This window comes from Dipodomys ordii, unplaced genomic scaffold (genome assembly GCF_000151885.1).
Source record: "Dipodomys ordii isolate 6190 unplaced genomic scaffold, Dord_2.0 Scaffold47, whole genome shotgun sequence".
NCBI classification, from domain to species: domain Eukaryota; kingdom Metazoa; phylum Chordata; class Mammalia; order Rodentia; family Heteromyidae; genus Dipodomys; species Dipodomys ordii.
Window position 1 is genome coordinate 2,949,530 of NW_012267263.1, and position 14,141 is coordinate 2,963,670.

The 14,141-nt window shown below is 42.1% G+C and overlaps 1 protein-coding gene across 1 annotated transcript in view; it reads right to left on the reverse strand.

The window, feature by feature from the left end:
- Positions 1–14,141, reverse strand: part of Snrnp200 (small nuclear ribonucleoprotein 200kDa (U5)) — a 38,811-nt gene that overhangs the window by 19,082 nt on the left and 5,588 nt on the right. Inside the window, exons 4-19 of the mRNA XM_013019724.1 lie at positions 14,041–14,050; positions 13,904–13,959; positions 12,317–12,415; positions 11,379–11,531; positions 11,171–11,270; positions 10,331–10,467; positions 9,823–9,906; positions 9,554–9,727; positions 9,116–9,253; positions 8,750–8,905; positions 7,073–7,243; positions 4,746–4,939; positions 3,861–3,984; positions 2,113–2,262; positions 1,569–1,679; positions 86–217 (exon numbers count right to left, since the gene is read on the reverse strand). Coding sequence (XP_012875178.1) covers positions 86–217; positions 1,569–1,679; positions 2,113–2,262; positions 3,861–3,984; positions 4,746–4,939; positions 7,073–7,243; positions 8,750–8,905; positions 9,116–9,253; positions 9,554–9,727; positions 9,823–9,906; positions 10,331–10,467; positions 11,171–11,270; positions 11,379–11,531; positions 12,317–12,415; positions 13,904–13,959; positions 14,041–14,050 — 1,989 coding nt within the window. The remainder of the gene's footprint in view (positions 1–85; positions 218–1,568; positions 1,680–2,112; positions 2,263–3,860; positions 3,985–4,745; positions 4,940–7,072; positions 7,244–8,749; positions 8,906–9,115; positions 9,254–9,553; positions 9,728–9,822; positions 9,907–10,330; positions 10,468–11,170; positions 11,271–11,378; positions 11,532–12,316; positions 12,416–13,903; positions 13,960–14,040; positions 14,051–14,141) is intronic.

The window sequence follows — 14,141 nt, forward strand, 5'->3', positions numbered from 1 at the left end:
AGAGATTCTGCGTTGTAGAACTTAGTCTTTGATCTTCCACCTTTCCAATATACGTGTATTGAGAACAAACTTAAAGGCTCTGTACCTGAAGAATATCCAGGGCGCCCAGCTCTGTCCAACGCCCCTTCTCTGGACTATACACCTGGGTACCTTTGATGATGACTGTATGAGCAGGGAGATTCACACCCCAAGCCAGAGTTGCTGTGGAAACTAAAACCTGTAGACACAAGGCAAGACAACAGGGACAATAGACACTATTGGATTTTTAAGAGTACCTGACATCTCTGCCTTCAGAGCCTCTAAAGGAACTGTGTGGGAGTATTATGGTTTGAATATGAAACATTCCCGACAGACTCAGGTTCTCAATGCTTAACTTCTAGCTGTTGATTCTATTTTGTGAGATTTTTGGAAACTATAAGTCAAAATAAATCCTTCCTCCCTCAAGTTGTTTCTGTAAGGACTTTGATCATGGTGACAAGGAAAATAATTAATACATGGAGTAACATCTATGTGGTAGTATTTGTCAATGTAAAACTGCAATAATGATGAAAGGGTTCCTTGGGTTCCTCATCTTTTCAAGAATTAACATTTCAAGGGGCTGGGAAGGTGGCTCAGTGGTAGAGCGCTTGCCTTGCAAGCCAGAGGCCCTGGGTTCGATTCCTCAGCACCACATAAGCAAAAAGAAAAAAGCCGGAAGTGGCACTGTGGCTCAAGAGAGGTAGAGTGCTAGCCTTGAGCTGAAGAGCTGAGGGACAGTGCCCAGGCCCAGAGTTCAGGCCCCACAACTGGACCCCCCCAAAAAAAAAAGAATTAACATTTCAAGGTTCCAGAGAAACCCAAGAGTCAGAAGTACAGACCTATATTAATTAAAGATAAAGAAAATTCAAAAACAGACCACCTTAATGAAGGAAGGAACAAAGATCTCATCTTGTAAGAAACTGAAATTATGTGAGGGCTGGGAAGGTGGCTCAGTGGTAGAGCGCTTGCTTGCCTTGCATGCATGAGGCCCTGGGTTCGATTCCTCAGCACCACATAAGCAAAAAGAAAAAAAAAGCCAGAAGAGGCGCTGTGGCTCAAGTGGTAGAGCACTAGCCTTGAGCTGAGGGACAGCGCCCAGGCCCAGAGTTCAGGCCCCACGACAGGACCCAAAAAAATAAAAAAGATAGTATGTTAAAGAGTGGGAATTACACTGTACACACAACCTTCCAATATGGACAAGGTACACTAGAAACCAAAAAGTACCAGGAGCCCACAAATGTTAGCTATTGACATTTCAGGTCTTGTAAAGGCCATATCATCTGCTCCATCAAAAGCTTTTCCTAAGCTGTAGCTGTAATCCTAGCTACTCAGAAGGCTAAGATCTGGGGATCACAGTTCAAAGTCAGCCCAGGCAGGAAAGTCCAAGAGACTCTTAACTCCAATTAACCACCAGAAAATCAGAAGTGACACTGTAGCTCTAAGTGATAGAGTGCTATCCTTGGGCAAAAGAGCTCAGGGACAGCTCCCAGGCCCTGAGTTGAAGCCCCACAACCAACAACAACAACAAAAAGCACTTTTCTTAGCCTCACCTGGATATGCTTATCAGCAAAAAGATCCTCCACAAGTGTTCGGTCAACCCTGGTCATGCCTGCATGATGAATAGCAAAGCCATAAGGTAGAAGATCCTTCAGTTCCAGGTTCTACAAACAGAGAAAAACCAAGGGAATAAGAGAAGTTTTCCTGTAAGACTCCATATCAGATGGGCACTTGTGGCTCACGCCTGTAATCCTAGCTACTCAGGAGGCTGAGATCTGAGGATTGTGGTTCAAAGCCAGCCTGGGCAGGAACACCCGTGAAATTCTTTATCTCCAATAAACCACCAGAAAACTGGAAGTGGAGCTGTGGCTCAAGTGGTAGAGCACTAGCCTTGAGCTGAAGAGCTGAGGGACAGCACCCAGGCTCAGAGTTCAAGCCCTACTACCGACCAAAAAAAAAAAAAAAAAGACTCCATACATCATCCCCCTGAACCTATGTCAAACCAGAGCACTGAACAATAGTGGAGCTGTTTTTGACCCCTGGTAACATAGAGCCAGTTATCAGGTAGGAATGAGAATCAGGGTGGACCCTCCTCACCTTGCACTGTTCTGCTTCTGTCCGAAGGACCTCTGTGGAGGCAGAGCCCTCTCGAAGAAACAGACCCAAAGTGTCTTTCTCCAGGCACATGTCCCGGATGGCCCTGGCTGTCTTCCCAGTCTCCTTACGGGAGTGGACAAACACCAGCACCTACAGAGAAACCAATTTTCTACAGTCAAGAGATTCAGCTCCACAGCCATTCTGATAACACCAGGATAGCAGCAGCAGGAAGCAGAAGGCCACACCATTTCAAGGTGCTATGGTTAAGGAAAAGGGGCAATTTGAGAATGCACGCTGGCTCAGAAGTCTACAGAGGACTGGCAAAACCTAAGGGGAAGGAACGCACTGTGGATAGTGACACGGTCCTGCAACTGAGAAACCAAACTAAAGCTAGCAGCTCACTTTGAGGTGGCATAAATGCAGATTCAGTGTTTTCAAGTCTATGACCAGACTCCTAACAAAAGTCTAAGATACATGAAGACCTATCTTTAAGAGAATAGCTAAAATATTACGTTATTTATAAAAACAAACTGGAAACTAAATCTGAGCTAGTCTCATATCACAGGAATGTGACATTCCTAGGATCTGGTATCAAACAGACTTATTTCTTCACATAAATTTACATGCCTTTTATCAGACAAAAAGAAATATATAACCTGTAACTTTCCTTTGTCTTAATATTGAATTATTAAATTAAAAATCATAATAAGCCAAGTGTTGGTAATCCTAGCAACTCAGGAAGCTGAGATCAGAGGATTGCAATATAAAGTCAATACAGGTAGGAAAATCTATGAGATTTATCTCCAATTAACCAGTAAAAAGTTGTACATGGAGCTATGGCTCAAGTGGTAGAACAATAGCCTTGGCCAAAAAAAATTCAGAGACAGCATCCAGGCCCTGAGTTCAAGCCCTAGGACCAGTACCAAAAAAATACAAAGAAATGTTCATACCATCTTTCTAGTAAAATGTGATTTCCACTATTTTCTACTTTTCATGCTTACTTTTGCTAACTTATAAACAGACTGATTTTCTGGGCCTGGCCTGACAATTTTTCTTTTGACAGCTTTCTAATTACAAAAACAATATCATAGCTGGGCACCGGTAGCTCACACCTGTAATCCTAGCTACTCAGGAGGCTAAGATGTAAAGATTACAGTTCAAAGCCAGCCCTGGCAGGAAAGTCCGTGAAACTCTTATCTCCAATAAACCACCAGAAAACCAGCAGTGGCGCTGTAGCTCAAGTGGTAGAGCGCTAGCCTTGAGCTGAAGAGCTGAGGGACAGCGCTCAGGCCCAGAGTTCAAGCCCCACAACTGACAAAAAAAAAAAAACAAGATCATTAACGGTTATAGTTATCAGGGAACTGGTCCATTTCTAAGTTGGCCAATTTATTTTAATGTTCCCTCTTTAGTTATACACAAAGGATTTTAAGTTTAACATTTCCATTTATGTGTACAGTGCTAGAACAGTCACTCCTTCCATCATTCTATCCATTTGTTTCCTATCCATCTATACCTTCCCTATCCATTAGTTTACCTTTTTGTTCTAATTATCTGTTTTCAGTGGGGATCAAATGCAGGGCCAATAAGTGGTAAGCACATGTTCTACCACTGAGCTACATCCCTCTAACCTATTCCCAGATCCCTGGTATATTCAATACTAACAACCCATTATCAGTTCTGCTAATGATATTTGTGCTATATCTTCTCTTATTTTTGTCAATCTGAAAATAATAAGTTTGAGAACAGACCTGATTTTTTCCAGCATGTTCCATGATTTTCTCATAGACTATTTCATTCATGATCTGGAAACGCTTGATAGCTTTTTTCTCGGTGATACCCACGTAAGTCTGTTCCAGAGGCACTGGGCGGAAGCTAGAAATTCAAATTAGATCAATGAGGCTTTTAGCAGGGAATATTGCAGGAAAACAGAACTTTTCCCTGGAAGCAATAGTCCTCTTTTTGATTCACACACAGAAACTCAAGGGCATGGCCCTTGGTTAGGCATAATGGTTCACACATATAGCCAACAACTACTCAAGAGGTAAAAATCAGACAGTTTAAAGGTCAATGGGGGCAACCAATTAGCAAGACCCTATCTCAACAAAGTTGGGCATGGTGGTATAATCCCAGCTATGCAAGAGGTGTAAGTAGGAATATCAAGGTCAAAGGCCAGTCCTGGGTAAAAAGCACAATACCTTGTCTGAAAAATAAAGCAAAAGGGCATGAATATAGTGGTACACTTATCCAGGAAACACAGGCCATAAATTCAAACCCCAATACCGCCAAAAAAGAAAAAAAAGAAGAACTCAAAAACAAGATCACTAGCCGGGTTCAGGGGCTCACACCTGTAATCCTAGCTACTAAGGAGGCTGAGATACAAGGATCACAGTTCAAAGCCAGCTGTAGCAGGAAAGTCCATAAGACTCTTATCTCCAATTAATCACCAGAAAACCGAAAGTGCCTGTGCTGTGTCTCAAGCGATAGAGTGTGCACTAGCCTTGAGCTGAAGAGCTTAGGGACAGCGCCCAAGCCCAGAGTTCAAGCCCCTGACTGACAAAAAAACAAAAACAAACAAACAAAAAAAAAAAAAAACGTAAGATCACCTTGGCTACACTTCTAGTCCTTCCTTATACCTGTTATCAAAGTAGAAGAGCCCCTTGGCAGGGTCAACACGTAGAAAGGTGGCCACATCTTCATAGTTAGGAAGGGTGGCACTGAGACCAATGAGTCTGACATCCTCTTGGGTCATTTCAATGTTTCGAATGGCCCTGGCCACCAAAGCTTCTAAGACAGGACCTCTATCATCATGTAGAAGATGTATCTCATCCTAAGGAATAGAAGAGCAGAAAATTACCAGAGATATGGCACTGTTTGCTGAGATTTATCTCATTTTATAGGTATTAAGTTATGATGCCTAATAAAAAATAAGAAAGGGAAATCTCAGATCAAAGAACTCAAAAGATAATATTTACCATAAAATATCCCCAGGAACAACATACAAACGGAGGCTACTTCACTACTTCACATAGCAAGAAATCTGATTACATTTATAACTTTAATGTAAATGTTTTAGAAAAAAATAAAGTCTCTGATCAGACTGCATTTGTATTAAATAAAGCTATACTCCCGGGCAAGTCTCTTTACTAAGAACAAAGGTTATCATGCAGCACTTATGATGAGTTCGCATGACCTACAGCAGTACTTCTCAAAGTCAGCATGCACAGAAAGATGAGATCTTGTTAATCTGCAGACTGCATTTAAAGATATGGACTGGGGGGCTGGGAAGATGGCTCAGTGGTAGAGCACTTGCCTTGCATGCCTGAGGCCCTGGGTTCGATTCCTCAGCACCACATAAGCAAAAAGAAAAAAGCCGGAAGTGGCTCTGTGGCTCAAGTGGAGAGCACTAGCCTTGAGCTGAAGAGCTGAGAGACAGCACCCAGGCCCAGAGTTCAGTCCCCACAACCGGACCCAAAAAAAAATAAAAAATAAAAGATATGGACTGGGGCCAGGCGCTGGTGGCTCATGCCTGCAATCGTAACTACTCAAGAGGCTGAGAGGTCTGAGGATCGCATTTCAAACCCAGCCCAGGCAGAAAAGTCTATGAGACTCTTATCTCCAATAAGCCACCAGAAAACTGAAAATGGCACTGTAGCTCAAGTGGTAGAGCACTAGCCCTGAATTGAAGAGTTCAGGGACAGCTCCCAGGCCCAGACCCAGGCCTAGAATTCAAGCCCCATGACCAATAAAAACAAACAAAGATAAGGACTGGACCCATGAATTCAACAGTCCTTACAAGCTCTTTTTTCATTTTCTTTTCTTTCTTTTTTTTTTTTTTTGGTCAGTTGTGTGGCTTGAACTCTGGGCCTGGGCGCTGTCCCTCAGCTCTTGAGCTGTAGATAGCGCTCTACCACTTGAGCCTCAGCCCCACTTCCTGCTTTTACTGCTTATGTGGTGCTAAGGAATCAAACCGAGGGCCTCATGCATGCAAGGCAAGCACTCTACCACTGAGCCATCTTCCCAGCCCCTTCTGAGTGGTTTTATTGGAGATAAGAGTCTCATGGACTTTTCTGCCCAGGCTGGCTTTAAATCGTGATCCTCAGATCTCAGCCTCCTGAGTAGCTAGGATTACAGGCATGAGCCACTGGCGCCCGGCTCTTAGAAGCTCTTATTACAGTACAGCTACTATTATTTCAGTAGCAAGGATCTACAGTAGAATTAGCAAACCCTTCTCAAAGGGTTAGATAATATTTTAGGCTGTGGTGCATATAGTCCGTTATACATGCTCAACTTTGCCACTGCAGTACAAAAGCAGCTGTAATATATAAATAGACATGGATGCATTATAATAGAACAAAACCCAGTGGTCATAAACTGCCAATTCCTGTTCTAGAATGCTGCAGCATGTAGTCTCCCCTTCTAGTCTTCCTAAAAGATGGATAATTGGATTCAAAGACTTTCCCTGCTGGATGCTTCTGTGTATATGGAACACAATGTCCTGACTCCCGGCTTGCTGTCTCTAAAAATGCGCAATTTATTTGTAAAGCTTTTCAATGTTCCAGAAAGATATGTTTTGTTTTGTTTTTTTTGTCTATTTACATAATTCAAAGTATTTCAGACAGAAAAAGATGTGAAGAGTAATATATGCAAGAACTGGAAAGTTTTTCTATTATGATGAGATTCTCATCTAAAGACAACAGCAAACCTGTTACTAGAGGCTAGTGCCTACAGAAAAGCCTTAAGGAATACTGTTCAAAAACCTAAGCAAACCAAGCCGGAAGTGGTGCTATGGCTCAAGTGGTAGAGCACTAGCCTTGAGCTGAAGAGCTGAGGGACAGCGCCCAGGCCCAGAGTTCAGGTCCCACAACCGGACCCAAAAAACAAACAAACAAACAAAAAACCTATGCAAACCTTCCCCATTTAAACAGGTCTCTCCCTCCTGTCATCAACTCTCCCTACTCACCAGCACAATGAGTCGCACCAGCTGAGTGTAGGTACGCTCACCGCCCTTGCGGGTGATGATGTCCCACTTCTCAGGGGTGCAGACAATGATCTGTGTGGCACTGATCTCCTCCTTGCACAGCTGGTGGTCCCCAGTCAGCTCAGCAACAGTGATGCCATAGGTGGCAAGGCGCTAAGGGAGAAAAGGTACAACAGGTAAGAATGCTTTAAAGGTGCCAGGTGTGGTGGCTCACGCCTGTAATCCTAGCTACCCAGGAGGCTGAGATCTGAGGATACTGGTTCAAAGTCAGACCCATCAGGGCAGGGAAGGCCGTGAGACACTTATCTCCAATAAACCACACAGAAAACCAGAAGTAGTGCTGTGGCTTAAGTGATAGAGCGCTAGCCTTGAGCTGAAAAGCTGAGGGACAGCGCCTAGAGTTCAAAACTCAAGACCAACAACAACAAAAAAGAATGCTTGAAAACAGCTCAGTGGTAGAGTAATTGCATAGTATGTGCAAGACCCATGAATGGAAGTGGGGAGGAGAAGGGAGGTAGAAAAAAAATGCTTGAAGGGGTCTGAACAGCACCCTTTCATTCTAAACAGTCTCAGAGTTGGGAACTAGGATTAGGTTAAGTATCAGGTGATTCATACCAAATGAATATATAGTCCTAAAACAAATTATGTTTCACTTAGAGGATGTCTGAGAGAGCTCTGCATAATAAAAGAAAGGAAATGGAAACATTATTTAATAGGAATAACACCACAAGGTCTACTATCATAAACACTCCAAAATAGCTAGGCATGCTGGTGCATGCCTATAATCTCAACAGGAGGCTGATCATAAGTTTGAAGCCATCCTGGGTTATGTAGTAAGTTTGAAGCTAACAGGAGCTACTATCAAGACGTCTGTCTCAAAACAAAATGAAAAATCAAAGAGCCAGTTGTTCACACCTTTAATCTTAGCTACTCTGGAGGCTAAGATCTGAGAATCCAGATTGAAAGGCAGCCTGAGGAAGAACATCCATGAGACTCCCATCTCTAATTAACTACCTCAAAAGCCTGCAGTGGAGGTGTGGCTCAAATGATAGAGCACGAGCCTTGAACAAAAAGAGCTCAGGGACAGCACCCAGACCCCAAGTTCAAGCCTCAGTACCAGCATCAAACAAACAATAAAACATCTTCAAGACAATGATACAGAAAATCAATATGGAGAGGATGAAAGAAACTTAGTAAAAACCTTTATAAAAGATAGATCAAGCCGGGTGCTGGTTGCTCACACCTGTAATCCTAGCTACTCAGGAGGCTGAGATTTGAGAATCACGGTTCAAAGCCAGCCCGAGGAGGAAAGTCCATGAGACTCTTATCTCCAATAAACCACTAGATAACCAGAAGTGGAGCTGTGGCTCAAGCGGTAGAGCGCTTGCCTTGAGCTGAAGAGCGCAAGGAGAGCCCCCAAGCCCAGAGTTCAAGCCCCATGACCGACAAAAAAAAAGAAAAAAAAGATAGATCAGGATATCCTTGTTATGGAAATGTACCCAAGTAAAATTATACCTTTGAAATAAGAAAAAAAAAAAAAAGCAAAAGAGATATTTGGACAAGCCCTCACACAAGAAGCAGTAAAGCATAGGTTCTGTTTCCAATACCTAATATCTTTCCTCCAGTATCTTCTGAAGCAAAGCTGTAAGTAACTCTTACCTTTCCAAAACTGCCCACCATCTCCTGCACCAAGGACCGCATAGGAGCAATGTAGATGATCTTGAAGTCATCCACATTGATAGTGCCATCCATGTTTATATGTTTTCCTATTTCCCGAAGCATACACATCAGGGCTACATTGGTCTTCCCGGCACCCTAAGAAAAGGTCAAGGATGAGATAGACTGTTCACCTGACTGATCACCACCCTAACTTCTATGGGCTTATGTCCCAAACAGAGAACTAAGCATTTTATCCCGTTATTTATGTTTTCCAACCAAGAATAAAGAATTGGAGACTAAGGGTAGGAATCACCACCAAAACTCTAAACATTGTACTAGAAAAAAAGCAGGCAGGGCAGAACTTACAGTAGGAGCACACAACAGCAGATTCTCATCTGTCTCCAGAGCAGCACGGTAGAGTTTACTCTGGATCCGATTCAGTGTTTTGAAACCCTCAAATCCAGCCTGGGCATACTTTGGAAGCTTCTCCACTGGAAGCAGTTGCTTAAAGAAAGAAATCTCATACACATCATGTTGTACCATGTGCAAGTAAACTGTCCATTTTGGGGAAGGTCAACAGGATTTCCTATGCTGTCACTGTCCCAGCCTCCTAACTCTAAAAGGCCTGTCCAGAGATCAATGTTGTTCCTTTTGCTCAAACTCAGAAGGAGAAACTCTAAAGGAGCTTCTGCTTATTAAAACTATTTATGTGACAAGCTATATTTTTGGGTAATGGCTAAAATCCCAACTGAAAAGAGGTAAACTGAGTAGAAAATAGAAAAAAAAAAAAAACAATTTACTTACTTCTTCTGAACCAAAGGGCTTGGGCTTCAGAGCAGGAACATGCACCTCTTCATACCCTTTCCGCTGGCGACGGAAGGATCCATCAGGAAGCTGACAGCGTTTGTTGGCCATGAAGTGGCTCCCTTGGGTAAAAACTAGGTCCTCTAAGTCCAAAACCTGCCGTGGAGCCAGTGCCTAGTAACACACAAAACAACAATACGCAGTAAATACACAACCTGTACAAATGAGTTTTCCATCCATTGCAGCATGGGAAATGTCCTGGAACTCACTTCTCCACCCTGGTCCAGGTCCATAGTTTCCAAATCTGTGTCCATTCGGGACTGACGAACTCGCTCTCTCCGGGACCTTTCTTCCTATAGTGGCAAAAGATACAAAGCACAATGAGTTGCCACCACTCTAGGTTTTTGTTCTTCCCAGGGCCTGCTTGCCTGACAGACTGACTAAAGATGGCATTTGACATTCAGATCCCAGGAAAAAAATGCCACTAAAGAACAATGCACAAAACAGGCTATCAGAAGTAGACATATAACAATTCAGTATCAATAGCTGTCCCTCAAGTGTAGAAGTATGAGTTGTACAGTGAGCAAACAGACACTTGTTAAGTCTTAGATTATATTAAGTACTATTAAAGTCTCCATGGTACTGATGAAGACAACCTATCAGCTATACCAATGTGAATGAGTTCATTCTAATCTGTACCCACTCACAAACCCTAAGAATTCAGAGAAATTCTCCACTACCTAAGAAACAAGTTAGAAAAGACAAATTAGCCCTTACTCGAATCAGATCCTCCTTCTCAGTTTCATGGAGCTGGTAGAGGAATTTGGATAGCTCTGGATCAGCTTCCATCTTGCCCATGATCCTCTCCTTTTCAGCTTCACTCTGAGCACTGGCCAGCAAAGTACAATATAAAACTGCCAACCACAATAGCAAGAAAGGGAAGATGGGAATGAGGGAATGAGGTAACTATCAGCATTCACTCTTGGGTGTAGAAAAAATAGTAATAAAAATTTTCACCGGACGCAGATGGCATACACCTATAATCCTAGCTACAAAGCAGGCAAGTGTGTGAGACTCTTATCTCCCATTAAATACCAAAAGGGGCCAGAAGTAGAGCCCAAGCTCATATGGTAGAGCTCTAGCCCTGAGCATAAAAAGCTTAAGAAGCCGGGCACCAGTGGCTCACACCTGTAATCCTAGCTACTCAGGAGGCTGAGATCTAAGGATCACGGTTCAAAGCCAGCCCAGGCAGGAAACTCCAAGAGACTCTTATCTCCAGTAAGCCACTAGAAAACTGGAAGTGGTGCTGTGACTCAAGCGTTAGAGTGCTCACCTTGAGCTGAAGAGCGCACGGACAGCACCCAAGCCCAGAGTTCAAGCCCCATGACCAACAACCAAAAAAAAAGCTAAAGAACACTGCCTAGACCCTGAGTTCAAGCCCCAGGATTGGCACAAAACAATATGTAGACTTATTTTCATGGTTTCAGCATGAAAACATGAATGCAATAAATCCTGCCACACTTGCATGTGCATGTCCTGTCTCCCAACACACACACACACACACACACATACACACACACTTCACTTCTCTGCAGGAAGAGCTCACTGTATACTCACTCATCATCCTGTGCTGCCGTAACACTTTAATAAAATCAAAAGTGTTAAAACCAAGGAGTAGAACCAGTTGATTTTCACATTCCCGGTCATCACTTGCAGTCTGAAGAAAGAAGGTAATGCCACAATTAAGGGTACAGACATCTACTGCTCCATATGTTATTCCCCATCTGCTAAGATGCACCACACAGAAATATTATTTTAGTCCCACCTTTAAAATCTCCAACACTTCATCTGCCTTCTTCTGCGACACAATGGCATCATCATAGAAACGGCTGAGCTGCCGCTGTAGCCAAAATGCATCAATATCCCGAGGGTGCAAATCCTTCTTCTTGGAACTCATTAGCTCACCTGAAGCTACAAGCTAGAAAGATAAGCAGGTACTTGGCTTATTGGTGCCACTTTGCTCCACTACTTTCTCATCACCTCACAAGTCACTCATTAAATTATATCCCACATTCTTTTGAGGGCTTTCCAGAGGGAAACAGCTTTACTACAATGAATTTAAGAGCACACCAAACTAAGATTTAATCAACCCATGCCCATAAGGAAATAGGATGACTAAAGTCAGAAGAAAATCAGGATACTAAATGTCTACCATGGGTCATTTCATCAAAATATGGCTTAGGGTTGACAATGATTAAGATGATTTGTTGAGCCAGATGCTGGTGGCTCATGCCTATAATCCTAGCTATTCAGAAGGCTGAGATCTGAGAATTGCAGTTTAAGCCAGCCCAAGAAGGAAAGTCTGTGAGACTCTTATCTCCGATTAATCACCAGAAAACTGGAAATGGCACTGTGGCTCAAGTGGTAGAGCGCTAGCATTGAGACAAAAGCAAAGGGACAGCACCCAGGCCCTGATTTCCAAGCCCAGGACTGCATCACCCCCTTTAAAAAAAAAATGTTGTAGAACTACTTAAAGACAATAAACTGTGGTTAGAGACATGGCTCAGGTGATAGGACACTTGCCGATGAGCTTAAACATCAGTTACTGAGTTTGAGTCCTGGTTTCAGGACTCAAAAAAACAAATACTAAACTAACAAACATACATTGCTGAATAGGTAATTGAGGGTGTAGGTATGAGGAAGAAAATAAGTAAGTATAAAAATAGCCTGGACTTAGAGCAAAGGGAAAGATATTATACTTACGTTAGCTGAGAGGGTACAGCGTACAACAGCTTCATCCCCTTCCATGTCATCATCAGATGCCTCTTCTCTAACCTCCCCATAAACATCTTCATCACCTTCCTGTGGAAGTACCCCAGCCTCAGTTATAATGTAGAAATGACCTTGTATTGCCACATTCATCTAAATGAGCTTCATGGCTATGGAGCCATGAGCAATGGCTTTTGGGAGTAACAAACTGCTGACTGGAAATCAAGATCTGCCATATTATTCCATAGTAATTAAATGGAAGGCCCACTTGGCATGGACTCATTAAATGTACCTGCTCTCTTTTCTGCTATGCACTTTAGTTCCCACAATGGAACCACTTGGATGACACTCTCTCTGAAACATACACAGGATTTTTTTTGGGGGGTCCAGTCATGGGGCCTGAACTCTGGGCCTGGGCAATGTCCCTCAGCTCTTCAGCTCAAGGCTAGCACTCTACCACTTGAGCCACAGTGCCAATTCCGGCTTTTTTTCTTTTTGCTTATGTGGTGCTAAGGAATGGAACCCAGGGCCTCATGCATGCAAGGCAAGCACTCTACCAGAGCCACCTTCCCCGCCCCCATACACAGGATTTGAAAAAAAAAGTTGCTGACTAACAGAAGTATACAGAGAATGACTGAGAAAGCAGACTGTGAGCTAGTAATGTAGCTTTCTTTCCACTCATTCACTCACACAGCATGATTTATATATATATATATATATTTAGAACAGTTCATGGTAGTTACTAAGTGAATTACATTGAGCAAAGTACTATTGTTACTTATAGTCCAATTAACTATACTGCAGAAAGGTTACTTTTATAGTCATCTGTATCAATCACATCATTTTATAGAAAGAGATACAGGCAAAATGAATTGCCCAAGATACAAGAAAAATATTCAGAATTCTTGGCTCTCAGGTGTTCTGCTATCTTATGCCATGCCCTTTTTTCTATCCTGATATAAATCTTAGAGTGGTATTTTCTTTTCTAGTAGGCAAATTCACCCCAACTGAAAACCCTAAGTATACAGTTTTGTTTTAAACAGGTCTTATTATAAGCTCATATTAGCCTTGAAGAGTACACCTCCAGCTCAACTTTACCATTGTTTTTCAAGTGTCCTACTCATTCCTCTTCAGTTACATGGTACAAAGTCTGTTAAGACAGTAAACATTTATCTCTATGACTGCTACAATTTTTGCTATTTCAACAACCAAGCATAAAGTATGGTCTATACTCCTGGGGTGTATGTGCTCCTTAAATTTCTTTAAATTTAATTTCACACTTTAAAAAGAATGAAATTATTGAAATATGGTTAAAATACTGTCAGCCATACTGGAAGGCATTCTTAGACATATGTACTGTGTTTTATCTTTCCTTTGATCTACTTATTGCATTGGTTTATATTGACTTAAATATGTTTAGAAAACCTGAAGTCAATCATACAATGTTTTAGCAAAATAACACTAAATTTCTAAACTTGACACTCACAAAATATCATAAAATTTATGACTTAAAGCTAAAGGATTTCTATATCTTAACTTCAAAAATTAAAACATATAACATGTGTTTCATTTACTGCTCACCTCTTCATCAGACTCAAACTGCACATTTACTCCATATGTCTCATCAATGTTGTCATCTAGAAAATGAAAAATAAAAAGAAGGAATGAAAGGCTAATGAAACATGTGTTTAGCCTCAATTCCTCCCCAAATGCATCACTTGCTTCTTCCTATTGCCCAATGAAATTCTAAGGATATTCAGAAAAACTTAAGATGATAAAATAAGAAAGTTATCAGGGGCTGGGAAGTGGCTCAGTGGTA